Raw genomic sequence first — 27,402 nt, 5'->3', positions numbered from 1 at the left:
CGTGCATACACACATTCACACACACGCGCACACACCACCTCTACACCTGAGCTCCCCAGAGGGCAAGGACGGGGAGACTGCCCCTCACCTGATAGTAGTAGAAAGGGGACAGCACATAGTTTAACATCTCCTGGTGAAACACTGGGGTGATGCTCCCAGAAATCGGGGGGACCAGCCAGACCCAGTCTGCCGGGCAGCCCCCGCGGGCCCGGTGCTCGTGCTGCATGTACTTCATGAAGGACTCGGCGGCCGAGTGGTGATCCATGATGGTCACGTTTTGCTTCTGAAACCACAGGAGGCGAGAAGGGAGGTGAGGCTCGGGCTGGGGGAACCAGGGGGGTGGCCGGGAGGCGGCAGGGCCCCCTGAGACAGTGCCGAAGGCCCGGCAACCCGGAAGACGGGAGACGCGTCCTCCCGGTCCCTCCCTGCCTGCCGAAAACAAACACGCTGGAGACCCCCAGCCCAGGCCAGCCCTCAGGGCACAGGGCACGCAGCCCCGGGGCACAGGGAGCACACTGCCCTTGACCCTCTGGGGGCAGTGTCCAGCGTCTCAGGCCATGCCTACAAGTCCCCCAATCCCAGCCAATGGTTCTCTTGGAATGCCGGGAACTCAAACCACAGGGCCTTTGTGCAGGCAAAGAAAATACCATCCCAGCCACCTGTCTATAGGGCGTTCTGGGAGTTGCTTTGTCCAGGCTTGTGGGCTTTATTGGCCAAGACCAAACGTCTGTGGAGCAGCCTGAAGAACCGGGGGAAGCTGCAGTGTATGGAAGACAAGCTGTCCCAATGGCCCACATCCTGTAATTAGAATCTGTGGCATCTGAGCCTACCCAGAATGATCCAGCGAGGGCAGCCACACCCCTCATTCTCCAGGGCCACACAGTCCCTCAAGAGATAATGTGGAGTATCCTGATTCAAACCCTGGGCTCCGTGCCTCTTATTACCCATGTGACTTTGAGATATTAGCTCCTTAACCTTACTAAGACCCAGTTCCATCCACTGTAAAATGGAAATGAAAGCACTTCCTGCCTCATGAGGTTGTTAAAAAGAGGCAATGAGTCAATACAAGGAAAGCACTTAGAATAATGTACAAAGCAAATGCTCAATAAATGTCAGCTGCTGTTATTATTTCTATCTGCCAAGCATCGCGGAGGGAACTGTCTTTGGAGAGGTGAAGGTCACAGCCCTTCCTCTGCGTTATGTAACCTGGTTAGGTTTAGTCTAACCAGGGCAAGCAGAAAGTCAGATGAGCTCACATTATCTGGAAGAAGCTAAGATGGAGGCAAGCACAGGGTGCTGGGAGATAGCAGAGGAGAGGGCCGGGTACAGCGGCCCAGAGAGATGAGGGGTCTCAGGGAAAGCTGCTAAGAGCAGGTGAGCCTCGGGGGAGGGGTGCAAGTTAGCCAGGCGAAGGGCACCCCAGAGGAGGACATGGCGGGAGTCAAGGAGGACGCACGGGAGGAGCCAGTTGATGGGGTGCCAGGACGTCCAGCCACGCCTTGCTTTTCACCTTCTCCTTGAACCATTTATTTCATGTACACCTATATAGCAGCTCCAGGGTGCCAGGCCAGTTTTAAGCTCAGGAGCTGATGATGCTCACAGTAATAAGGAGTGACAACAGTAATAACTAATGCATCCTGCATGTTCCTTATGGGCCGGGCAGTGCAGGGAAACTGCATGAATTTTCATTTAATTCTTAGAATAGCCCAGTGAGGAAGGTGCTGTCGTTACCCCTATTTTCACAGATGACGACACAAGGCCCAGTCTTTTGAAGTTCATCCTGAAGAAGGCCGACCAGGAAGTCCTGGAGACTCTCAGACCGTGGAGGGACATGGCCAGCAATGGTCAGGGGATGGCTGTGGGTCAGCAGAGCTTTCTGGGACACATCCGCATCCTGCCAGTGTCACGGCCTCGCTGCGAGGCACCGGGGCCAGGATGTGTGATCCAGCCAGCCCTTCCTGCGCCAGGCCAGCCCCAGAGGGGCGCTTCCTGTCCCGCCTTAGCTGGGTCTGAGAGCCTCCCACCCCCACCCGCTGCCAGCCCTCCCCGTACCCAGCCACCGGGCCCGGAGCAGGCACCGGCGGGAAGCGGGCCTGGCGGGCTCCCTCCGCGCCTGCCAGCTCGGCAGCATCTTCGCTTGCCGTTTGCTGCTCCAACATGGGGAGTGTGTGCTAAAAACGTTTCTGCTGTCTTCAAAACACCCTTCAGCTCAGCCTGCTGCTGTTTAAAGAAACGTGATCAGGAAAAGCTGTTCATTAAATGTCTCCAGGAGCTTATTAATCAGAAGGAATTCATCTTGTTGAACCTAGACAATGCAGTTCAGCAGGGAAATGTCAGCTGTTCGTGTGTGTATGCGTGTGTGCATGTGCGTGTGTGCATGTCCTGCATGACTACTGTGTGTGAAAACCCCTCTCTGGAAATGCCTAACCAACTGGAGTTTTACCCTTTGATGGACAAATCCGTCTGTCCACTGAGGCCCACTTTCAGTCATTACTAGCTCCGTTTTACTGGCGTTTGCTTCCTTGGGAGCCAAGGAAGTTCAAGGAAAGCACCTAATTCACCAGAGTTACCATAGCTGGGATTCAGAACCAGTTCTCTCTGGTTCTGAAGCACGTTCACTTTTGTTTCCACCAAGGGAAAACCCCAAAGTGCCTGCCAATGAGTCCGCAGCTTAGTGAACTCAGCATCCGTGGCATCTCTTGTTGTCCCCTGTATGTGTGGCACATTTTATTTAAAGAACTAGGTAATGCCTTGATTTCCTCTAAGTAACTATCTTTGTTCATCCTTATAAACAGTAAAAACCACATAATTAACTATGATTTCCTTTTCACTTTGGCTACCAGGAAGCTCACAGTCAAATTTACAGTCCAGCTTGTAAGGCTGCATGGAACTCTGTGGTCTGTGTTTATCCTTCTGTTCCTGTCTTTCTACTTTCATCTGCATATTTAGTGGTACTGATACGTATTTTTTTTCTGTATAATTCCTACTTTATGTCACTATTTTAGTATGTGCATTTTCTGAAAGTGATCTACAATTATTTATGGAATGAGAATGAATTAAAAGGGAATAATAATATTAAAGTAACTTAAAATCAGGTACTTCCTAATTATATGCCAATCAATGACAGGGTAGGGCAATGAGGTCTAATCTATAGGAGCTTCAAATCTGGGGTTTGGGGCCTGTTTTTCCATCTGTAAGATGCTTCTTTATATGAGGAACAAAGGAAACTGTAGACAAAAAATGTTCCTCCAATGAGGTCCAGGCAAAGTGCAGTGTAAAAGGCAGGCCGGGTGGGCAATGAGAGTCCTGGGCCTGATCAGGAGCTTCAGGGCCCTCTGCCCCACAGAGAATTCTAAACAGAAGCAATACTAAACTTGCATATATGCAGAAAATCAGAAATGAGGGAAATTTCCAGGAGTCCTCGAGTTAAGTGACAGAGGTCACGGCTCCGTGCTCAAGTGTAGGGGTTTACCAGTCTTGGGAAGTAATGAGGTACCTGTTGCTGGAAGCATTCAAATTGGAGGACCTGGGGTGATGGGGAGGGCTTATTTATCTCTGTATTCCCAGCATCTAGCACAGTTCCTGACACAAAATGGACATCCCATACTTTTTTTGATGCATACACGCATGAATGAATTAGTAACACTATCAGGGAAAAATCAAGCATCAGGCAAATGGGTAGACCAGTGGACCTTGTGACCAAAAGGTCTTCAGCCACACATTAGACATACCTGGAAGCTGTGGAGCACAGCAACGTTGATCTCAACGACGGCCCGGTCTTTCCAGAGTGAGGCCAGCTTGTGCGTTTCCAGGCCCATCCTTCTGCCCACTTCCTGCGGAGGCAGAGAGAGGAGGGGAGTCGGTCCCTGGGACCCACCCACAGGCCCACACCCCAGCTGCCCAGCCAGGAGGCCCTCGTTACCTCCAGGATGTTGTAGCGCTGGACATCACAGAAGTCCCGGACCCCGATCTCCGTGCCCATGTACCAGCCGTTGAAGGGGCACCCCGGGAACTCGAGGCCACCCACCTCGAGCAGCATGTTGGCCACTGCAGGCAGGGCATACCACTTCAGCGCCAGCTCCTGGAACCACTCGTACCTGCGGGAGGCGGAGCCGGATGAACGGGGCCTGCACTTCTGCCCACATTACCCCCCAAGAAAACTCCAGGAGAGCCAAACAAGAAAACTCTTTTCCAGGTGTTGATCTAGAAACTCACCCCACCTGGAGAAATGATGTGGGTGCACCAGGTGTCACTCATTAACTTATGCATTCGTTCATTCACTTGTTCACTCATGCAAATGTGTATTATTATTATTTTTAAGATTTATTTATTTATTTATTTATTTATTTATTTATTTCTCTCCCGCTGCCCTGGTTGTCTGTTCTCTGTGTCTATTTGTTGCGTCGTCTTCTTTGTCCGCTTCTGTTGTTGTCGGCAGCACAGGAATCTGTGTTTCTTCTTGTTGCATCATCTTGTTGTGTCAGCTCTCTGTGTGGGCGGCGTCATTCCTGGGCAGGCTGCACTTTCTTTCACACTGGGCGGCTTTCCTTATGGGGTGCACTCCTTGGGCGTGGGGCTCCCCTATGCGGGGGACATCCCTGCGTGGCACGGCACTCCTTGCGCGCATCAGCACTGCGCATGGGCCAGCTCCACACGGGTCAAGGAGGACTGAGGTTTGAACCGCGGACCTCCCATGTGGTAGACGGATGCCCTAACTGCTGGGCCAAGTCCGCTTCCCCAAATGTGTATTAAACCTCAAGTGTGTGTCAGGCTGCAGGCCATATGCTAAAAACCCAACATAACACAGTGGTTAAGGACTCTAGCATCAGAAAGCCTGGGTTCTAGTCCTGCCTCACCATTTACTGGCTGTGTGATCTGAGGGTATTCCTTAGCCTCTCTGAGCCTCAGTATCCTCATTAGCAAAACAGAGCTAGTAGTATCAAATTCATGAGAATCATATGAATATAAAGGAGCTAAGCCACGCTCATTTGTTTGCATATGAATTTATTCTACAAATATTTACTGAGCACCTACTATGTGCCGGGCATCCTGCGAGGGATTGGGGATAGACTCATGGGCAAGAAAGGCACTTTTCTCAAGGAACTTATAGCCTAGAGACTGGATCCTAGATTATAAACAGGCAAACAAATAAATAAGCCAGAAAATAAAACCGTGTGATGTGTTAGGCTTGGGGTGGAGGCGCCTGCTTTCCATTTGGTGGTCAGGAGAAGCTTCTCAGAGGAAAGACATTACAAGAAGGAACGGACTATGCAAGGGTCTGAGGGAAGGACAGGCTGGCAGCAGAGCAGCAAAGACCCCGAGGTGGAAATGAGCTCAGCGCATGCAAGGCACCAAGAAGCTCCCTGCTCAACGCCTGGTACACAGGAAGTCTTAACGTACGGAGACATTTTTGTAATTATGAGCACTGCCTGGAGCAGGGGCTGAAGGAGATGGGCTCCCGAAGTCAGCGTAGTTCCACAGTCAGGAGAGGGACAGCTAAGGGAGTCCATGGGAAAGTAATAGAGATTCTGCTCAGTGCAGGGATCCCAGAGACCTCAAAGGATTCTTCTCCCAAGGTCGCTGCTTCCCAAGCTCTTAGGGCCCCATCCGCCTAAGCCTCTGCTTGCCCCTCACCATCAACACACCCTCAGAAATCTCGAGGCTGGAGATGAAAGTGCGTAGTCGCTGCAGAATGCAAGAGGGAAGAGGCAGGCCTTGCAAGCCAGTTCCTCTGGGCTCTACTCACTGCTGGCTTGGCTTTGGGGGATGCAAGGAGGGGCTTCTAAGAGTTGGGGTCCCACATAGGAAAGGAGGGGAGGGCATGCACGTCAACTCACGCCCCCCAGCACCCCCAGCCCGCTTACTTGGGATGTTCCATGGACACCTCAAGCACAAGATCGGGCGGGATTTCAAAGAGCTCAGGGTCACGGCCAGCAGCCTGCAGGACTAGAGGCACCACATCGAAGCGGCCGTACTTGGGCTTCCAGCCCAGGTCAATGCACAGCTGGGGGCGACACAGGCCTAGTGAGTCCACAGGACCGGGCATCCTGCCTCCCCCAGCCCCTCTCCGTTGCCCACCAGCAGGCTCCCTGCCTGAAGGGTGGGGGTGGGGCGGGCACCTGGGTGAACTCCACGCTGGCAGGATCTCCCACGACGGTGCCATCGGGCATCTGGTAGCCGGCATACCGGATGAGCTGAGCGTTCCAGACCCGGAAGTCATGCTTCCCATCGCTCCGCTGGGGGAACACGGTGATGGCCGACCTTCCCCAGGACAAGGACAGGGCTGGTTACCATGTGGCCCCAGCCAGCCTCTCTGCCATGCCCGCGGGCCCTACCTCCTCCTCCCTTCCTCCCTCCCAGCAGACCCCCATGCAGCAGACTGAGCCCCCACCTGCAGCTCCCCAGCATGCCCAGCTCTCTCTGCGTAACCTGCCCTGTCTACTGACATACCCCCTTCTTCCTCTCCCCCTCCAGCTCCTGCCCTTCCTTTAAGGCCAGTGCAGGCAAAGCCCACCAGAAACCCACCCACAGCCCTTTCTTTAGCAGCACTTCTCTCCTTGTGGTCAAGTTAGTTGGGTGCTTGCCTAGTGCTAAATTTTTAGAGGGCTGGAATAGCAGATCAGGGTCTTAGTTATCCTCTTAGACCCCATCCCACCCCCACTGTCCAGCCCTGCATTGGGTCCCAACTAGGTGGGTCCTAAGTTTTTGCTATACGAAGAAAGAATGAACGACCAATCAGCCTTGGCCTCTTTGAGGGGTGGGGTGTAGGGTGGGAGACACTGATAAGACGTGACTCTCCCACCTCTAAGAAAAACACCCCACCGGGAGCTGTTTGCTGGAAAACCAAGCTCTCATCCACCCTGAGAAGCAGGGAGTCCTACTCCTGAACAGTGAAGAAAGTTCTTAGAGATCTCCCAACCCCTCCAAATGTCCCAAGTCAACAGGGAACCAAGGAAATGGGCTGGGAGGGAGGCCCATGGGCCCGAGTCTTTCTCCTCTCTTTCTTCCTGGTTTCTCCTGGAGCTGGAGATGCCTCCCCTACACCCATCTGCATCTCTTGCCCAAGACTCTGGGGCAGGCGGGTCCCAGCTGCAGCCCCGGGAAAGGCGCGCCCACCTGATGTTGCCATTGTTGGTGGCATAACGGATATGTCTGCAGATGTGTTCGAACATTTCCTTGGCAGTGGTACAGCTCCGGGCATCGAAGACCTGCACACACCCGCCCCGACCAGGCCCGTTAAGCGCCGTGTGCACAGAGGCCTCGGACTTGATCAGCTGCTAAGAAGTCACCCAGGGGGCCAAGGGGCGCGGTCTTGGCACCCAGCACCCAACACCAAGCAGAGGGGTGCATGCTCCTCTTTGCAGCAAAGCCTCCCAGCTCACGGCCACCCGGTCACCCTTTCTCCCAACTCTCCTAGGGGAGTGCAGGCAAATGCACTTGGAAGACCTCAGCAAACACAAAATCCCAAGGCCCGCTGACTTTAAAGCGCCGTGAATCAGACCCCACAGCCCCAGCCTAGCTCCTTTGCAACACAGGAGCACTTTCTACACGGGCCTCCAGCACATGTCACAGAAGCAGCTATTTCTCTGTCCAAGTGCTGTCGATATCAGCCACGATAAACAGCCCCCCGCCCCAGTGAAAAGATGGCCTAGGAGTCCAGGATACATCAATGTCTCCAGGAGCCAAGATTCAAACCCCCGAGGTAAACCACCTCTCGGGGCACCAGGCCTCAACCTGAGCAGGAACTCGGTCGCCTGACTTTATGATGGTGTCGTAGGCTCCGATTTCAAGGCCAGCCTGAATCCTGGGGCTGAAATCGCATTCTGGAACTCTGAAGGGGGTCCCCAGGAGCCCCCACCTCACGTTCAGGGGTGGGAAGTGAGAGCCAGGGTTTGGGCGGCAGGCCAGGGAACCCTGGGCACCGCTCGGCTCGGCTGTTCCGGAGCCTTCCGCCCAGGGCCTGCCCACCTCCCGGCTTCCTCTCCATTCGGGTCTGAGGAAGTTCACCTGCAGGTTGGACCACTGGATCCTCCCGATGCAGCGAGGGGCGTTGCGCCAGGCCTGCTTGGTGGCGAAGATGAGCTCATCTCCCGTCAGCTGGTAGGTTCCGGTTGTTTCTATCTCCTTTGTTACTGCTTCCACCCTGGCCAGATGTTCCTCTATTTTTGCCCTGGGGGACAGGAAGACATGAGGAAGATTAACAATGAGATAGCCTTAAATTGGGATCAGTTCAACCCACAGAAGCAGGAACTGAAACAGGATGCCAGGAGGGCCCGCGTCCCTCCCTGGAGCCGGTCAAGTCCTGGGCCAGCCACCTGGGCGTGGGGTCTGCACTGAACTCCGCTCAGAAGGGCCCCAGGCTTGGTTGAATGCTTTGAGGTCACTGTCTTGAAATTCTGAACAAGGAGCCCACATTTTCATTTTGCCCTGGGCCCCACAAATTATGCAGCGGGTCCTAGGCCCCGGGAATCCTTGCATTTCCAGGTGCTTTTTCTTGAACCATGCATTCATCTCGGCTCCGCGAGCAGGAGCAAGGGGTGCCATCCTCCCCAGCTCCCTGCACGACGTGGGGGAGCTTCCCATCAAGAAACAACAAGTTTTGCCTCTAAGTAAGGGGAGCACCTGACTCCATCTCATGGGAAAGAGGGAGAAACCATCTCTCCCACCACAGCTACTGGGGACTAAGTGCTTCCTTGAGTCAGGTGCTGTGCAAAGCGACCCACAGGCGGGGCTGCACTGAGTCTGGAAGGGGAATATTTCTGTGTCCAATTTATAGTCAAGGGTATCAAAGCTGCAGGAGGCTCAGCACCAGGCCGAGGAACAAAAGCGCGGTCGGAAGCAGAGCCAGCACCAAATCCAGGAGCCCCTCATGAGCTCCTCATGAGCCCACACTCTTAACCATTTAAGATACAACCTCCCACTCCCACTCTGGGGGGGGCGGCCAGAGCTTCCACCTTCTGGGAGCCCAGCCCTCAGGTTGCAGTGCAGACAGACCCACAGGATGCCTAACCCGCACTGCACCCCAGCCTGAGCCCTGTCCCCCAGTCTCGGCACTGCCCCCCAGCCTCAGACCTGCCCCCCAGCCTCAGCACTGCACCCCAGTCTCAGCACTGCACCCCATCCTTGGCCCTGCCCCCAGCCTCAGCACTGCTCACCCAGTAGCTCCTCATGAGGTCTGCAAACATGCTTTGCCCCTCTCCTCCAAGACTTTGAAAATACCCCAAAGGGAGGAAGTTGGTCTGAAAGTCTTTGAAACGCACACACACACAGACAGCAACCTTGAGACTTCCAATCACCACCAAAACTTTTGAAATGGGAACAAACAAAACTATTTAAGGAATGAACTCCTGATTAAGGAGAGTAGAAAACTCAGAACAAAATGGCCTTCTGTGGATGAAGGGTGTCTTGCCAACTCTTCTTTGATTTAAAACAAAACACACACACACACACAAACACAGAGACAAAACACTTAGTGATGTTTATCTTCAAGGACACTGCTGGCATAAGAAAATGCTGGAAGCCCTCCCTCCTCGAATAAAGCTTCTAGCCATACCCTTGCCTCTGCACCCTGGCATGAAAATGTAACAATCATCGTGACACTGATGCTGCGAACACAGTTTGGGTTAACAAGTCAATATGTAAGAAATGATTATTTTTTATTTTTGTGCCCAGATTCTTCAGAGTTTTACATTTGCCCCAGTTTTCCAGTAATCACATTTTGGAGGCACTAAAATGTTTATTTCATGATGCTAATTAGCTCTTATGAAAAGAGTGCGGCTTTTGGCATTGGCAAACTGGATTTGAATATAACATTTGGCAAGATACAATCTCTAATTATCCGGTCCTTCATATTCAGAAGATGCCTGAACCCACCCAGCTGGACACGCTAGTTGTGGGGATGGGATGCATTCATCATTCACAGCCCCAGGACCTCGTGGGGGCTGAAGATGCACACTTATGACGGGGAGGAAGGGAATTTCCCTCCTTGAGAAGCAAACGAGTTTGAACAGCCACCAAGCACAGCCTCCCTGAGCTTCCTGACACCCACCCAGTTGCCTCCCAAACTCCAGGATAGCCTCACACGTCCGCAATGCAGCAGGGGAACCTTCAGGGCCAAAGACCTGGGTGTTAAAGCACCGAGATTAAGAGCAGGGGCTCGGGGCGCCTGCTGGGCTGCCCCATCAGTCCAGCTGAGTCTCACTCTGAGCCCTGGGACATCCTTGTCTGTCAAAAGGGGAGAGTGAGAGGAGCAAGTGACAGAGTTGGAGAGCGCGTTAAGCAGGAGGCACTCACACAGCAGGCTCACTTAGTGATCGGTAGAGATTGGGGGGTAGTGCCTTTGAGAAAACTCCTGAACCCCGAAAGCCTCCTTAGTGAAAAACTGAGCCGCGTCCCCAGGGATCCTGCACCTCCCATCACAAAGCGCTTCCGCAGAGGTGCTGCCTGCACGGCACACCAAACAGGCAACCCCCAACCCGGTTCTCCACTCGGGCTGCGCAGTACAATCACCTGGAGAGCTTTCAAAGCCCACGGGTGTCTACCTGCAGCCCACCCCCAAGATTCTGAGCCCCTGGCCCAGGGGAGCCCAGTGCCAGTATTTATAAGTGCCCCTGGCGATTCCACTGTGCAGTCAGGGTTGAGGACCCCAGGTCCAGAGGATGAGGGCCCCAGGTCCTGGCAGATAAGGACCCCAGGTCCTGGTAGATGAGGACCCCAGGTTCTGGCAGATGAGGACTCTTTCAGAAGCACAAGGCCCCACCCAACTCAAGACATTCTAGGGTCCTGTGTAGAGGGAAGGTGGTGTCACCAGAAGCCACACTTTCTTCAAAGGGGCAGCTCTGTGACATTTCATGCAGCGGGCTGCCATGAAAGGCTGTGCCACAAAAGCCATACTCTCCTTTCCAAGCCATAGAACAGTAAATCCACTCCCTCCACCATTCTTCCTTATAATCCCTCTGTGCATTTTATTTTAAAGTTTTAAAGGGGCCTAAATTACATAGTCATATATTTTATTTGGCCACAAACATAAGCTAATATTTATGTAGTGCTTGCTATGGGCCAGACACTCTTCTTAGCATTTTTATATACTTTTAATTTATTTAAACTTTTTTTTTAACAATGGTGGACTTTTAAAAATAACTTTTATTGTAGTAACATATAGAAATCAAAATTTCTAATTTAATCTTTATAAAACCCTTTAAAACATGTACTGTAATTAACCCTATTTTCAGGTAAGAAAATTGTGACTCAAAGATATGAAATAATTTGCTTGTAAGTGGCAGAGCTACTACTTAAATCCAGGCAAGTTGGCTCCAGAACCTCTGCTCTTAACCACAGTGCTATACAGTCTTTCCTTCATGGCACATGTAGACAATTAAATTGGGCAACTGGCAATTGAAAAACAACTAAAAAAGGGTAGCGAACTTGGCCCAGTGGTTGGGGCGTCCGTCTACCACATGGGAGGTCCGCGGTTCAAACCCCGGGCCTCCTTGACCCATGTGGAGCTGGCCCATGCGCGGTGCTGATGCGCGCAAGGAGTGCCCTGCCACGCAGGGGTGTCCCCCGCGTAGGGGAGCCCCACGCGCAAGGAGTGCTCCCTTAAGGAGAGCCGCCCAGTGTGAAAGAAAGTGCAGCCTGCCCAGGAATGGCACCACACACACGGAGAGCTGACACAACAAGATGATGCAACAAACATAGATTCCTGTGCCGCTGACAACAACAGAAGCGGACAAAGAACACGCAGCAAACGGACACAGAGAACAGACAACTGGGGCGGGGGGAGGGGGGGAAGGGGAGAGAAATAAATAAAATAAATCTAGGGGGAAAAAAACAACTAAAAAAAATGCCTGACAATAGGCTGGAACGTATTGAGCACAGTGTGTGTGTGTCACCTGAATGACTGATTGACTACAGAAATAAAGGGCCCCAGTGCCATACTCATGGAAGCTTCACTGGGTGGAAAGAAAAAGAAGGGAACCGCAGGGATGCAGGCCCCCATGGGATTTAGTGCAAAGACACTGTTCTTCCCTCTCCAAATCAGGCAGCCTGAATGCCAGCCAGGACCAGGTGACCTCAGGATGTCACTGGGCTCTCATGTTCACACCTGTAGAAGGCATGGCTTGGCTCAGTGGCCTCTAAGGTCCTTTCATCTCAAATATTTCATAATAAACAGACCCATATTAATCCACCGTCAAGGTTCCTCTGGGCCAGTGTGCTGTTGAACTCTTTTATACCAATTAACTCATTTAACCCTCACAACAATTTTACGGCCAGGTTCCACTGTTATCCCCATTGTATAGATAAGGAAGTTGAGGCACAGAGAGGGTAAGTAGATTTCCCAAAGACTAGTCAGTGCCAGAGCCAGGTTTCAAATTCCAAACCCATACTTTTAACCACTATTGCTACGCCTCTTAATCACGATTATGAGAGCCTGCTCCAGGGTCTTTTCTCTCAGAAAATTACACTTTAACTCTAGAACCACTGCAAATCTGAGAAGGAAAGGGATCTAGGGTCAGAGAGAGATGGCTGGAGCCCAGGGGCAGAGGACGAGGCAGTGACCCAACAGGAATCGAGCCTTACTCTTTGAAGGAGTCATAATACTGGTTGACAAATTCAATAGCTTGAGGTAGAAGCTCATCCGGGGGAGTTGGCTTGTCCCTCGGTCCTCTGGTCAAACTCTTGGAGTTCATGATAGCCCCTTGGCAAGCCTTGGACTTGCAAGCAAGCTCCTGGAAGGAGAGAAGCAGGCGGTGAGGGAAGGATGCTTGGCCTCTTGGACAAAGCTTCACGCCCACCCTCCTCTGGTGGCCAGTTCTCCTGGCCACCCTCCTCCACCCCAGCTGCCCCAGCTCTCTGCTGCCTTCTCTTCACCCCTGTGGCACCTCCTCCTTGGGGTCCACTGGGCTTCCTCCCCACCCAGACCTCTTCTACTGGCTAAGCCCAGTGGTGTCCACCCAGGATTCATCTCTGGCCCTGCTCCCCAGCTGTCCCACACCCAAAGCCAAGTCAACAGCTTGGTCCTTGGGAACAGCTCATCTCCTTCTCATTTAAAGAGGCTGGTGTTGGCCCCTATGAGAACACATTAACTAGAATAAAGTGGAACAAAGGTGCAAATCCCTAAATCAGAGATGGCACAGAAAAAAATACTAGGAGGAAGTATTCCCAAATGTTAACTGTGATGGTTTCTGGGAGGTGTGGGAAATCATTCTGTTTTCACAGTGCTGAAATTTACAATTCTTTTCACTTTAAAACCATAGAACCCATTCTAAAGTCGTAAAAGAAACTTAGAAGAAAGGAAGGAGCCTTAAAGGACATTTAGTCCAATCACTCTGTTGATGCTTAAACCCCTCTCCAATCTCTCTACCAAATAGCACTTGAATCCACCCAGTGACAAGGAACTTACTACCTCCCAACGCAGTTGAGTCTAACTTTGGACAGTTTGGTTAGAAAATTCTTCCTGATATTATGCTGGAATCCATCTCCCTAAGAAAGCTATTAATTTGTTCCTGCAATAGTTTGTCTGAACTTCTGGATTATCCATCACTCATTATGGTAGTTAACAGGTGGCTTTGCTTACTTCCTACTATAATTTCTGAGGAAACTGAGTCTCTGTTCCCAACTCCCTGTGCCCAGGCAGGTAACTGACTGGTTTGCCCAGGAGGAGACATCTATTTGGCCCACAAAGGAACCCAATGGCTGTACCGGCACGGGACAAGGGTGGCCCTCCCCGAAGCCCCAGGCTTCTCACCCCTTTGGCTTGGCGGTGAAGCGTGTCCTGGAAAATCATCCCGCTGCCCCAGTTTTTGATCCTCACATGCCGGGGGCAGGCCAGGGGAGGTGCGTCCAGCTTGACCAGGGGTTCTGGAGACTTTTGAGAGGGTGGAAAACCAGGGTTTCCAGATGCCTCCAACCTCTCCCAGGCATCTGGGCCCTGCTTTGGCTGTGGGTGGGTAGGGTGCTGTGGGTGGTAGGAGAGCAGGGTGGTGCTCCAGGCCCCTCCTCTCTTCCCAGCAGCCCGGCCAGCTGGGCAGGGCCCGCTAAGAGCTCCAGGTGCCCAGGCCACCGGCCAGGCTTCTCTCCTCACCCAGAACCCCGCCAAATGCTTCTTCAGAACAACTGCAGCAGAAGGGACTAAGGTTAGATATGAGAAACTACTGTCACAGCCAGTACTGCTGAGAACAGAAAGCAGCACGAGGGGGAATGGAACACCGCCTTCTGAGGAGGCATTAAGAATAAGAAAACCTTCTCCTTTCCCACCTCCCGCCTGCTTCTCCCCCACCCCCCCAACACTGAGGTCAAAGGCACTTAGGGAAGGTGGAGCTTGTGGGATGGAGCCGGGGGGGCTGGGAGCGAAGGCTGGGATTCTTTTGGAGTGTCCCTCCCAGCTCCATGAAACCACCTCTGCCCACAGGGGCAGATCATCCAGGTGCCAGTGGACCTTGGGGGCCACCACTCCCGACCACTATGGGTCACCCCGCTCTCCCAAGGCCCTTCCCTGCCCGCCGAGGTCCGGGGCTCTCCACGCACTGCCCGGATCCCACGTCCTCCGCCCTCCAGCCCAGCCTCTACCAGACCGCTCAGCGCACAGCGGCCTGGCTGCTGGAGGAAGGGGCTTCCCACACCCGTGTGACTCACTGACCTTTCCTGTCCCCGTGAGGGCCTGGGGGGACTCATTCCAGGGCTTGTTGAGACTAGGGAACCTGGGGTCATCCTGTGTCGCCGGGCTGTGAAAGGAAACAGCTACCGTGAGAGCTCGTAGTCGCGAGCCATGAGGGAACCTGGGGTCTCCTCAGCCGCCCCCTTCATTTGACAGATGGGAAAATGGAGGACCGGATGGTGGAGCCACACGGAGTCAGCAGCAGAGCTGGGGTGCCTGGCTGCTCATCAAACAGGGGGTACAGGGGTACCAGTCAGGCAGAATCTCCCCACCATCACCACCCTCCTCCCCACAAAGCCAGAGCTAGGAGGGGAGCTGAGCCAAAGCTCCCAGCCGAAACAGAAGCTCTGGGCAGAGGCGCCCTCTCAAGAGCTAAGCGCGAGTGTGGCACAGGCGAGGACAGCTCCTCCAACTCCGCCCCCTGCCAGGAGCACTGCCCACCACCCTTTAATTTTTAGTGACTTTAAGCTTTTTTTAAAACGCACTTGATTTATCTTGGCTTATTTACTTATTTTAAATTTTTATTATGGAATTTTTTTTTTAGGCAGTGCTGGAGACTGAACCCAGGACCTCGTACATGGGAAGCAGGTGTTCAACCACTGAGCTACATCTGCTCCCCTATGGAAAATTTTAAACATACAAAAGTAGAGAGAATAGAGTAATAAACCACATGGGTCTCTCATCCAGATTCAACCCAATTCAAAAGTTTTCAACCTATGGCCAATCTTGTTTCAGCTGTATCTCCCAACCCCTGCCATTATTTTGAAGCAATTCCGAGACACCATGTCATCATAAATATTTTAGTATAGCAAGATGATATGGACTCCTTTTTTAAAAAAAACGTATTGGTTTTATTTATTTCAAAATAAGAAGTTGTGATTAAAGAATTTACCCTGGCATTTAAAGAATAAAAAGCCCTAATTTCCTGAGATCATTCAGGAACAGCTGATTCTGATTTAGGATTTCAGGTTCGCTCTCCTGGTAAACTCTACTTAGAGGAGCCTCTCTGCTGAGCATGTGGTCACCCCACCCAACCACCAGTCTTCCCTGCCTCACTCTCCATGGGAATTACTCTACAGGGCATATTAGTTGGAAGGCCTGTTGACTGTCCCACATTCCTGCAGTATTTTGGGGGCATGTGCACACGTGTGTGCATGTGCATCCAGGGGAGGGGGTAAAAGCACCATAAGGGGCTCATTTTCCAATCCATAAATAGCTGTGATCTTGGAATATAATGAAGGAGCATGTATTGCTTTTTTATCAGAAAAAGTAATGAGCATATATTTATATTAGCACGATACAATTAGCTACACGAATTATATCGTAGCATTATGTGATTTATAACTCTAAAGAGATATTGTCCCTTTAAGAGAGCATAAGTATGTATCAGAAAGCAACTCATAACTGAATCAAGTGATTGAGCCACCCTGTAAAAGGCCCTCCAATGGCCTGCCCACCTTCCCCTCCCCTGGTCTAGACAGGTGTGCTCCGTCAGATCACAAAAGCCCATATAGGGTCATCTGGACATTCGGAACAGGTAATCCATGGCTAAGTACTCATCATGGAACTACTTAAATAGGAAGACGTTTGGGGGCTGGGGTCCCCCGTGAGGCAACACCACACTCTCCCCTCACTTTTCCACCATCACCCTTCACCCCAACCCTGCTCTGTGCCTCTTACTTCTGGGGACTGAGTTGGAGAATTTCAGAAACTTACTGGTTCACAGGAATGTTCAGATGGAGAAACAATGTCTTCGTACATTTAACATAAGCGATTGTCCCCAAATATTGAAAAAAAAAAAAAAGCTGCCTGAAAATCTACCAAACAAATTGGACCATAATTAGCCTCAAAACTATATACGGTCTGATGCAGGCTGTGTGTGTGTGTGTGTGTGTGTGTGTGTGTGTGTGTGTCAGCAGAGGAAAAGCCTGGGAGGAAACGCTATTAAATGTTACCATGATTAGCACTGAGGGATGAGATCACGGGGAGCTTTACTTTTTCTTTATACTTTGCTGCATCTTCTAACTTTTTACACTGGCCATGTCTTCTTTTCATAATTAAGAAGATTTTAAAAGTTTGAAAAAGCAATAAACAAAGCTCTGAGCTCACGCCGGGATCTTTGGGCTAGCTGCTGGGAGATGTGAGGACAGATGCCAGACGGGGCACATCCAGGCTGTGAATACTTGACACCAAATTATTGGGTCATTTATTTATTCAGACACACATGCAGTTTGGCTAAACCCACAGCTTCGTTCCCTCCTGCTTGGTCTTTCTTAGGGAAGGCCAACCCTTGACCACCTGTCATCAGAAGGAGTGGTGTGGGGTGCCTTGCTTAGACCCAGGACTATCCACGAGCTCTTGAGTGCCCGAGGACAGCCAAGGCCAAAGCTGCTGGCCGGGGCTTGTTTGGGTCCCCGCTTCCCCTGAGGTTCCCACCCTTTTCCACCCGCTTGCAAGGACCTTACACCGTGGGGGCGGGGGGCACTCTGGGAAATGGACCTTATTTGTAAAACAAGAATCTCTGCTCTTGTTAAAATATCTGTCCTAAAGGTTGTAGCAGCTCCAGGGCTGACAAATCCTCTGCAGGGAGGCTTCTGAGTGCTCCACCGCTCCTGGCCAGCCCGCACAATGCATGTGGGCTTCTCTGGGCCGTTCGGGGCTGCTGAATTGCAACCTCTTGTAGGTTCTGAACAAGGAAAGCACTTTAGGTAAATCCTCACGAGAATCCTACAAGGCGACTATCCCAACCCTCATACTGACACGGAAAACGGAGGCTCAGAGAGGTTCAGTGCCGTGCCCGGCGCCACACAGCCCGCTGGCCACCGCCGAGCCCGGGACCCGGCGCGGGGCCGCCCGCCTCCCTCCCAGGGCAGAGCTCGGCGGCACGGGACCCGGCGCGGGGCCGCCCGCCTCCCTCCCAGGGCAGAGCTCGGCGGCACGGGGAGTACCTGGCTCCGCGGAGCCCGCAGGCGGGCTGCGGCCGGAGGATCCAGCGGAGCAGCCGGCAGAGCCGGGGCCGCGCGGCCTCGCACGCCGCGCCCAGCCCCTCGCGCATGGCCCGGCTCGGGCACAGTCCGAGTGCGCCGCGCGCCCCGCCGCCCGCCCCTTTACCGCGCCCCGAGCCCGCGGCCCCCGCCCCGGGGCGGGGCGGGCCGGAGACGCGGCCCTGGGCTTCGCCCGGCGCGGGGAGGTGTCCAGGGGGTCGGCCCTCGCCGCGGGCCTCCCTCTCCTCGGGGACCTCCCGGCCCCGCACACAGGGCTCACCGCGGGCGCCCGCAGGAAAGTGTGCCCTCTGGATGCCAAGAGCCGCGGAGTGTAGCTCCTCGGGTTTGCTTTCCCCCCATGGTTTGCTTTTTAGCCATGATGACCACAGTAACTCCCCCAGTATGGTCCTATAGAGTTTTCAAGGTACACTTTGCTGTCATTTCCTCGTCTCCTTACTAAATTAACTCTGTCAAGACGTCACTTTTATATTATTACCCCATTTTATTGAAGAGGAAGCCAGGGCCCAGAGAGGTTAAGGATCTCCCCGAAAGTCACACAGCAGCCCCAGTTCTCCCCATGGCCACAGCCCAAGCTCTCTCCATCTCAAGAGCTGCGTGTTCTGTGTGTTTCATCAAGGAAGCCAAAGGAAGTGCAGGGTCTCTCTTCTCCTTCCCACCAGCTAGGACTTTTAATAGGAGATATGGGGCAGGGGACCAGAAGCCTCTCATGTCCCTTCCAGTCTCCATCCCCGTCCCGCAATCCCAGGGAGCCGGGGCCTCCTGACTTGGCTCCAACTGTAAGTTGCTCCTTCTATATGGAGCAGGAGAAGCTGCAGGTCCAGGGAGAGGGCAGGCTCCCTCCTGGCCATGTGCCAGCCTATTTAATCCCCACCCGATTTACAGTGCAATAAAAGAGGGCACGTGTCTATTCTGAGCCTCCTGCAACCCAGCTGCAGCCCGCTTAGCTCAGCCTGCCGCCAAACTCCATGTTTCTTCACGTAGATGTTCCCACGCTGCCTTTGTCTCTAAAATTCACGAGCATGCACACATCCTCACTTCCCAATTGTTCACATACAGCATAGGTTCATCACTCACATATAAAAGGGTCTTGGTCTTATTAGACCCAAAGGATCTGAAAACTTTTAAAAATATATCCGGGAAGCAGACTTGGCCCAGTGGTTAGGGCGTCCGTCTACCACATGGGAGGTCCGCGGTTCAAACCCCAGGCCTCCTTGACCCGTGTGGAGCTGGCCCATGCGCAGTGCTGATGCGCGCAAGGAGTGCCTGCCATGCAGGAGTGTCCCCCACGTAGGGGAGCCCCACACGCAAGGAGTGTGCCCCTTAAGAAGAGCCACCCAGCACAAAAGAAAGTGCAGCCTGCCCAGGAATGGTGCTACACACACGGAGAGCTGACACAACAAGATGATGCAACAGAAAGAAACACAGATTCCCAGTGCCACTGATAAGGATAGAAGCGGTCACAGAAGAACACACAGTGAGTGGACATAGAGAGCAGACAACGGGGGGGGGGGGGGGGGGGGAGAAGGGGGAGAGAAATAAATATATAAATCTTTAAAAAATAAAAATAAAGATATACCCATTGGCTTCCTGCAGCTTTCAGGATAAAATCCCCTTTGTACGGCTGCTTCCTCTTCCCGTAACATCCTCCCGTCCTCCTCTGACTGTGTCGCCACAGTCCAGCTGGGCTGACCTCCTCTCGAAAGCCTTCTCCCAGCCCGACCCTCGGCAGCACGGCAGCCCAGCGGGCACCCCCACCCCGGTGCCCGCTTTCCCACACACTCCTGTCTACCCCTCGGCCCTGCCCCCGCTCTAATCCATAAAGCTCTTGAGCACCTCGCTCTCCCTGTGCGCGTCCTCCTGCCCTCGGCAACAAGGGCGGCGCCATTTCCTCCCTGGCAGCAGAAACTGGGTCTGTGTTCTCTGTCCCTCTCCCAACCCTGCACGTAGTAGGCCCTTAGGGAGAGCCCACAGAGGGTAGAGGCTCGGAGCTGGGATTTGGTGCAAACCTCAGCTCCACTACCTTCCAGATACCGACCTTGAGCAAGTCTCTCAACCTCGCAAAACCAGGATAATGAGAGCTCTTGCCTTATTAGTGACACAGTAATGAGTACTTTAGAACTATTACCTTTGCTTTTTATGTACTTTATGTATGTAATTAATAAATGGCTCAAACAATGAATTGATAAGTAGAAGGACTGCACTGACACTCCGTGACTCTCAGCAAGCAGTACCAGGGGAGTCCTCAGCACGTAATTGTTGAATGGCCTGGAACGTGCCTGGCACAGAAACAGTGGCAGCCCAGGGCAGCGGTCACCAGCCATTCCCAGCCTTTGCATCTGACTGTCACTTGCCAGCTGCGAGAGCCTCAATAGTTCTTTAAACTTCCTGGCTTCAGTGGAGGATAACAAAAGTTCTTTCCTCCGGGTTTGTTGGGAGGGTTTGATGAATTCATGAGTAACAGTTTCTCTCCCATCACATCTAATACCCTTCCACCAGCCCACTCCAGCTTCAAGGGGAGGGGAAAAAAGTCAGAGCAAGGCAGTGGTTTGGCTCAGGTCGCACTGCAGCTCGGGGCGCGACCTGGGGTCTGAGCTCAGGTCTCTTCAAGAGTCCAAAGGTACAAGGGGGTCCCCAGGAATAACGGCAATGCCACCAGAGGATGTGGGATTAAGGCCTAAAGGCCGTGGGTCACCCGAGAGACTCGGGGAGGAGGGGACTTCAGGATGATCGCAAAAGAGGGAAGGTGGGTTGGGTCTGGGTGAGTTGAGAAGGTGCTGTGGTCAGGCCCTGGGAAGTTGCAAATGGCCAGGCCAGGCAGGTGGGGAGGGCCCTCTGTCTGGGTAGAACGATCTTGTAGAAACTGCAGTCAGACCTCAGTGGGAGGGAGGGCGATGGGGAGCCCCTGCAGACTCTAGAGCAGGAAAACAACTTGCTGGCATTCAAGTAGGAGGAAGAGTGAGCAGAGCCAGTGTGGGTGGCTGGAACTGGGGAGGCCAGGGAGAGCACTGAAGCCACTGTTAGCCTGCGGCATTTTGAGCCTCCGGTGCCAGCAGGACCCCTGGAGGCCACCTGACCCTGCGATCTCCTCTCTTGGTCCCTCCGCCCCCTCAGCAACCACAGCCCACCCTGCATCCCCCTTCAGTTCATTCCACCCACTGGGCCTAGACTGTCTTGCTCAAGAACCTACTGTGGCTCCCTGCTGCCCAGGAGAGTAAGTCTAAATCCCCTACCCTGCATTCAAGTCCTCCATGCTCTGGCCTTGACTTTCCTATCCCAGCCCCTCCGCCCACCCAGGTCCAAGCACAGTCATGCTCAATTCTGCCCGAGTCTCTACTCACCCCATCCCCCCTTCTTGGAAGGTCTTTGTGACTCCTCTTCACCCCCCCACATTCTAGCCCCTCTTCACAGTCATAAAAGGCCACATCACTTTTGTGACGCCCTGATAGGACACTCGGTGTGCCACTGCTCCAACCCCTGCCCGCCACCAACGAGAACGACGACAACTGAAGCTGTTTACTGACTTGGTGTTGGGCACTGTGCTAAGTTATTTACGTACAAAAGCTCCTTTAATTCTTACCACAGTCCAGGAAAAAGGCATCACTACCTCCTTCTTACAGATGAGGAAACAGAGGCTCAGAGGCTAGGGGACTTGCCCAAGGTCTCAGGACTGCGAAGTGACAGATCTGCATGCTTACCTCTACACCCAGGCTCCCAAGCCATCTGCTTTCCTGCCACCTATGACAGGTCCATTCAGGGTTGCCTCCCTGCCCAGCTCCAGAGGGACCCTCCCAGCATAGCTCCTGGGAAGGGCTCCTCTGGAGCTGGGCGACGAGTGCGGCAGCCCTGTGTGAGCCGGGGCTTTGGTTGGATTGGCACTAGCATTTTATTGCAGAGTTGGTATTTGAGTAAGACTCAACCTCCAGTCCCAGGGTGAGAGTTCCTCCTCAGCAGCCTCTGGAAGCCTGCCCACTGACTGGGTAGTTCTCTGACACCTAGTGAGCCGACCGACAAATACTCCCAGTTCCGGGATGTAGGGAGGGGCCCCAAGAATCTCGAACTTTGGGTTCAACTTTCTGCTCCGTAATTCCCAGTCACGTGACCTTGGGGAAGTCATTACCCTCTCAAGACTTCTATTTCCTTGTCTGTAAAATGAAATAAAGGTGCTTACTTGGCAGAGCTGCCCAGGAGATCAGTTGCGATGCAATGCCTGTGAAGCTCCTAGCATCACTTGGCACAGAGCAGGTGCTCAATAAGTTATAATAAAGGTTAACATTTATCAAGTGCCATCTGGCTGCTGGGCACATTGCTATGTGCTTTGCAGACACTCTCACTTCATCAACATGCTCTGAGGTGGGTCCCACTGGCAGCCTCTGCAGGTGAGAACAGCTGAGGCTCAGAGAGGTGGTCTTGCCTGGCCCACACAGGCAGTGAGGGACAGCATGGGACACTAGTGAGGGACACTAGTCACACTGCACCGGGCTGGCACCCAGTGTGTCTAACCCACATCCTGATAGGATGATATTCCTAGCCAGGATGATATTCGAAATGTCTAACCACCTGGAGAACATGGGCAATGGTGAGTCAGAATGGGCACTGGCCGGGATGGCAGGTTCTAACCACCAGGCGCTACTGCCCACCATTCTCACATCAGGTCCCTTCCCATTTTCTTCTCCCAGAGAGTCCAAGCTCCCAAGGGCCAAGCCTGTGCCATGTCCCTTCCTCTGTGAGATGCCCAATAAACAATGGCTCTATTGCATTCCAACAGGGATGCCCAAGTGGCAACCTGCAAAACCAGACCTGGCGTAGTGGCCAGCAGTAGAGAAAGGAATTCTGAGTCAGCGGGGCAGCAGGGAGACTGGAAGCCGAGGCCGGGAGCGGGAGCCGCGGCAGGGAGCAGCCTACCTGGAGGAAGGATGCGTGGCCTTCCTCGTGTTGTTGTTGATGTCCTTTTCCTCCGTCAAGTCATGCTGGAAGAGCTTGGCCTTGAACAGAAACTTCCAGGGACAGGTCATTGCTTGTGGCTTTGCAAAGCAGGTCACTTATCTGGATTTAAACTGTGCTGTGGAGCTGAGGAAGGGGTAGAAGATGGTAAGAGTTTACACAACTGGACCTTCTCGATGTGGTTAGCTCGTTAAAAAAATCAGTACAACAGCCGCTTCATCGATGCTTTGCAACCTCTTCTCCTATTTTGAGATTGGGTTGGGGACCCTGTGGACATGGACTTCAATTCCACAAAGCACATAGCAATCTAGTGGAAAAACACTTGACCCCTAGGGCTGCTGCTCAACGAGGACTAGCCACGAACCCCGTGAGGCCTTGGACCTGCTGGCCCACCTTACTTGGGGCAAGCTTCATCACGGCCCCCAGGTAAGGTCAGGAGCAGCCAGGAGGTCACCAAAATGTGGGTCCTTTTGCCTGCTGGATCCTGCAGCCATCGTCGTTTCTAGCACCTCTAATTAGCAGCTATCATTTTACACCTGTTATTGGGAGGAAGCACTCAAGTTGTAGCTGCCTTTTCATTTTTTTTAAGTTGCCTTTCCTTTAAGATCTTACAACTGCTGTTCATCCGAAGACATCAGTACTGTCTCTGCCATTCTTATTACTTGGGAGGAGAAGGGGGATGATTATTTGTGAGAAAACGCACTCAGCTTTCAGTGTATGAGATCATCTTCTTTATAAAAGATAAGAAATGGATACCCAAGAGGAAGCCCAGGTCTGGTCAGGCCTTGCTCACAGCAAATTTCCTCACAGGGCAAACCCTTTGCATCAGGGGGTAGTGCAGTGATGTGGCCCATAGAAGAATTTTAGAGCTCCGTAGTCTTTGGTTCAAATACTGATTCTACTAGTGACGTGACCTGGATCAAGCTATTTAACTGAAACTCACCCCTTCATCCATGAAATGGGCTTAATAACATTCGCCTTCCAGAATGTGTTTGGCAGGTGGAGGGGAACTAGAAAAGGTCACAGATGTAATACTCTCAGTATATACTCCTCTCCATTCTAATTTGCCGAAATGTGTTTTCTTGGTACACAGGAACCATCGCAACGATTTGCAGAGAAGAAATCTGAATAAGGTGCCCTGTTCCAATGGCTGAACCTCATGTTGGCATTTCTTTACCGAGCCCTTCTACCAGCTTATCTCTGGAGGCAGAAAATTCCCACAGCTTTCTGAGCCTTCTCAGACAGGAAGAAGCAAAACCCCCTCAAAACAGCAGCTCCCCCACAGTTGGTGGCAACTCACCTTCGCAGCGGTCTGTGCGGCCTCTGCAGGCTCAGAAGAGGCAGGCTGGGGTTAAACCTGTGCCTGAGAGCCTCGGGTTCGCTGCCCAGCCGCCTCGCCAGGGGCTGGCCGAGAGGTATCAAGGGAGCAGTGCTGAGTTCTCTGGTGCCAGAGCCTCAACCTTCAACTTGCTGCAGAGTTATGATCGCATTGGTGACTGAGAACTATTTATACCAGGCTCCATGGCACCCCGGGAGCCGTTTTTGCATAAAGCTGTTCTTTTTGTTTTATTTCCAAAGGGTGTGTCCCCCCGGGTAGGTTGACAGTTGGTCAATTTATGGCCTGGCCCTGGGGTAACTTGCTCCTGTGCACATCACTCAGCTGGTGCATCCTCCGTAGACCCACCTCTTCCTGGTCCCAGGTCCAAGGAGGCGGTCGATAAAGGCGTCACCGTGAAACCAGGTTTTATTTGGCCAAGTGACATTGCTTTACTTTCGGAATCTGGGGATTTTCTTCCCCAGCAGGGAGTTGTCCTGTTAATATCTGTCCAGCCTTTGAGCTTCTAGTCTGCAGCAGGAGTCCCGGAAGCAGGGAATGTTGACCTTATGGAACACTGGAAAATGCCCAGCTTACTGGAGGCCAGGGGTACTGAATGATGCCAGTATTCAAACAGCCTCCTGAAATATTCAGCTCGAGGTTTTTGGAAGGGCAGGGAAGGAAGGCGGTTGGCACTTAGAGGCCTCTTATTGGTGTCACTCCTGTCTCACCCTTTAACTCTGAGGAAGCTTTGGCAGGCTGGCAGATTTATTTTCTATAGGGGAAAATTACTCTTTCTTATAATAGGTGCAACTTTCATTTTCAAATACAGCATTCCTATATGGTATGAATTTTTCCAGTATAAAAGTAAAATAACTACATTAGGGAAAAATTTGAAAAATAAAGGGGAAGCATCACCCTTGATCTCACCATTCTAACGTATCTCTGTCACCATCCCTTCATTTCTTCCCTGTCTTTCCCAAAGTAAATTCAGCATTATCATGGGTTGAATTTGTCTAAGATTCACAAACTAAGAGTCACAAAAAAAGACAGGAATAGTAGCTCATAAACATCTGTTGAATGAATGAAAAGTAAGTGTAAACGATCGTGAGTTTCATCAAGGCAAAATCATCCTTCTTTCAGGCTTCAGCCAGTTCTGTTCTGGGAAACCAATATTTGCAGAGGAAGGACAGAGTTCCTGGCCTTAAAGAGTGCAAAGTCCAGAGAAAGGGGTGGATAATTAGTACAGGATGACGCGCAGTGATGGAGGAGTGGTGCTGAAGTAGCTGCATCTGCGTTGCATGGGGAAGCTTCATAGAGGAGAGGACACCAGGGTGGGATTTTGAGGGATGATGAAGAGTTTGCTGCACCCTGAATCCTATTCCCTGTACCTGCACGATTGTCATTACACCTCAACAGATATGTTTATTAACTCACCCAATGCCCTCAGCTGCTCTGTGAGATGGGTACTCTTCATGGTTGGCTTTGCCTCAGAAGATGCAGTCATTCAGTTATGTGGTTTGTCAAACAGGACGGATGGCATCTGGGGTGCATGGGCAGTGACTCCTAGGCCACGTGCACGCTGTGCTTCCCTGGAGGCCCGTGCCCTGGATCGCCCTCTTAGCTGCTCCCTTCCTGATGAGGAGGATTCTCCCAGTGCAGTCCCTGGTGAGCAGCCCCACGTCCCCAAATCTTGTTGTCAACTTGCCTCCACGCAAAAGTTATCCCTTTTCATCACCCCCTGAAGTGTGCAATGCTTATAATCGCCTGGCTTCCTGCGTTTCCTGTGCCACCTTTGATTCCTCACCCCTTGGGGCCAGTTTGGAAACCGAGGCACATGGGGTCTCAGGTGAATCTGCGGCAGAGCCATGCTGGAACCCAGGTCTTCAGAGGTCTCCCACTGAACAGTGAACTCCGGGGGCAGGGACTGACCGAGATGTCCTCATCACCCAGAATCCCAACACCCACGGGAGCTCTTGGCACAGAGTGGGTGCTCTGGAAGCATTAGCTGAATGGATGAATGACAAATGGCTCCAGAGGGCCTTGGTGTGCTTGGTGCAGGGGAGGAACTCAGTAGATCTTTGTCTCCTGCCTCCCTGCTCATCCCCTGAATTCTGCTCCAGGTGCCATCCTGACTGGCCGGGCTGCCTGGCAGCTCAGGCCCCCCTCTAACCCAGTGTCTGCCTACTGGGATGCTCTTGGCCTGAGGGAGGCCAGCAGTGATATCTGACCCAAGCACTGCGCTTTGAGGACATGGCTGGAGTTAGCCTGAAAGGCCATGGGTTCTACCGACAGCCCCACTGCTGACTTGCTGTGTGACTTAGGAAAAGCCATCTCACCTCTCTGGGCTGGATTTTCACATGGCAAATGGTGGCCACACTCCATTCTCAAAGATGAAAGTGATTAAATGAGATACAAGACAATGCTTTGAACTAATGGACAGAAAAACAGATAAGCAGAAATTTTAATCCCTGCTATGGGTCCGAGAGCAAAGATTTCTTTTTTTGACTAGGAGCAAGTGGGCAGCCGTGGCTGGCTTTCTGGAGTGCCTTTCAGCAGTTGGTTCACCACGACCAATTGCTTTTCAATCCTCAATACTCTTTTTTTTAATCTTAAATTTTATATATTTGTTTTTAATTGGGACAAAATTCACATAACAAAATTTGCCATTTTCACCATTTTAAAATGTACAATTCATTGGTTTTTAGCATATGCACAATGTTGTGCAACCATCACCATTATCTCAATACTCTTTTTCCTGGGAAACAGGAAAAGGAGGGGAGCGAAAATAGCCATAAGCGTGAGGAAGGCACAGAAAGGTTATGCAACTCCGCGCAGTCAGACAGGATGGCAGGCCCGGACCCGGGACCCAGCTGCGGGGCCGCTGATGCCCACCCTGCTCTTGCCTGCAGGGTCCAGGGCCTGGACGCCCCCCACCGGAGGTCGTCGCCCCTCCGCGCCTCTCGCCGCTCCCCGGCCTGCGCCGCCGCCTCCCCTTGGCCCTGCTGCCCCAGCAGGCGGCATTCCTGGGCCTCTTCTGATGACGGACGTGGCAGGTGAATCTGGCTCCCTCACAGCTGGGGAGAAATCAAAGTGCCCTTGAAGGGCGGGCGGGGACAGGTGGGCCCCAGGGTGGAGACGGAGGTTCCGAGGCTGCCGTGGGGAAACGCCGTCCTCACTCCCTCCCAGAGTATCTCGGGCACCATAATGACAGCGGCCAGGGTTTCTCGGCCTCCTCACTCTGAGACCGACGACCCATCCAATAAAGCTGGTGTGTCCCCACGCCAGGTTGTGGAGGCAGACCCCGGCCGTCCTCGGGAGGTAGCAACTTTGAGGCCCTTTCTACAAAAACAGTGACCAGAGCTCACACTTACTGGGCGCTTACTGTGTGCCAGGCACTATACGAGGCACTGACACATTCAACTCATTAATCCTCTCAGCAGTCCTAAGAGGCAGGATCTATATTAGCTCCATTTTACAGACAG

At 52.6% G+C, this 27,402-nt stretch overlaps 1 protein-coding gene across 4 annotated transcripts in view; it reads right to left on the bottom strand.

Annotated features, from left to right (window-relative positions):
• The window catches only part of NOS2 (nitric oxide synthase 2), a 56,564-nt gene that overhangs the window by 16,426 nt on the left and 12,736 nt on the right, over nt 1-27,402 (bottom strand). For 2 of the 4 annotated variants that reach the window (XM_058283816.2, XM_023584889.3), the window contains exons 2-12: nt 22,564-22,728; nt 14,639-14,723; nt 13,748-13,867; nt 12,580-12,728; nt 8,008-8,170; nt 7,117-7,208; nt 6,120-6,261; nt 5,865-6,004; nt 3,923-4,097; nt 3,732-3,833; nt 89-283 (exon numbers count right to left, since the gene is read on the bottom strand). In XM_058283816.2, coding sequence (XP_058139799.1) covers nt 89-283; nt 3,732-3,833; nt 3,923-4,097; nt 5,865-6,004; nt 6,120-6,261; nt 7,117-7,208; nt 8,008-8,170; nt 12,580-12,728; nt 13,748-13,867; nt 14,639-14,723; nt 22,564-22,673 — 1,473 coding nt within the window. In that variant the 5' untranslated portion in view covers nt 22,674-22,728. Of the gene's footprint in view, nt 1-88; nt 284-3,731; nt 3,834-3,922; nt 4,098-5,864; nt 6,005-6,119; nt 6,262-7,116; nt 7,209-8,007; nt 8,171-12,579; nt 12,729-13,747; nt 13,868-14,638; nt 14,724-17,604; nt 17,733-22,563; nt 22,729-23,902; nt 24,046-27,402 lie in introns of those variants that run through there. The other 2 variants (XM_058283817.2, XM_058283819.2) reach the window with 2 other exon arrangements.

The sequence above is a fragment of the Dasypus novemcinctus genome, chromosome 21, assembly GCF_030445035.2.
Source record: "Dasypus novemcinctus isolate mDasNov1 chromosome 21, mDasNov1.1.hap2, whole genome shotgun sequence".
NCBI lineage: Eukaryota > Metazoa > Chordata > Mammalia > Cingulata > Dasypodidae > Dasypus > Dasypus novemcinctus.
The sequence above is the reverse complement of the archived record's forward strand: the minus strand, read 5'-3'. Positions and strand labels throughout refer to the sequence as shown.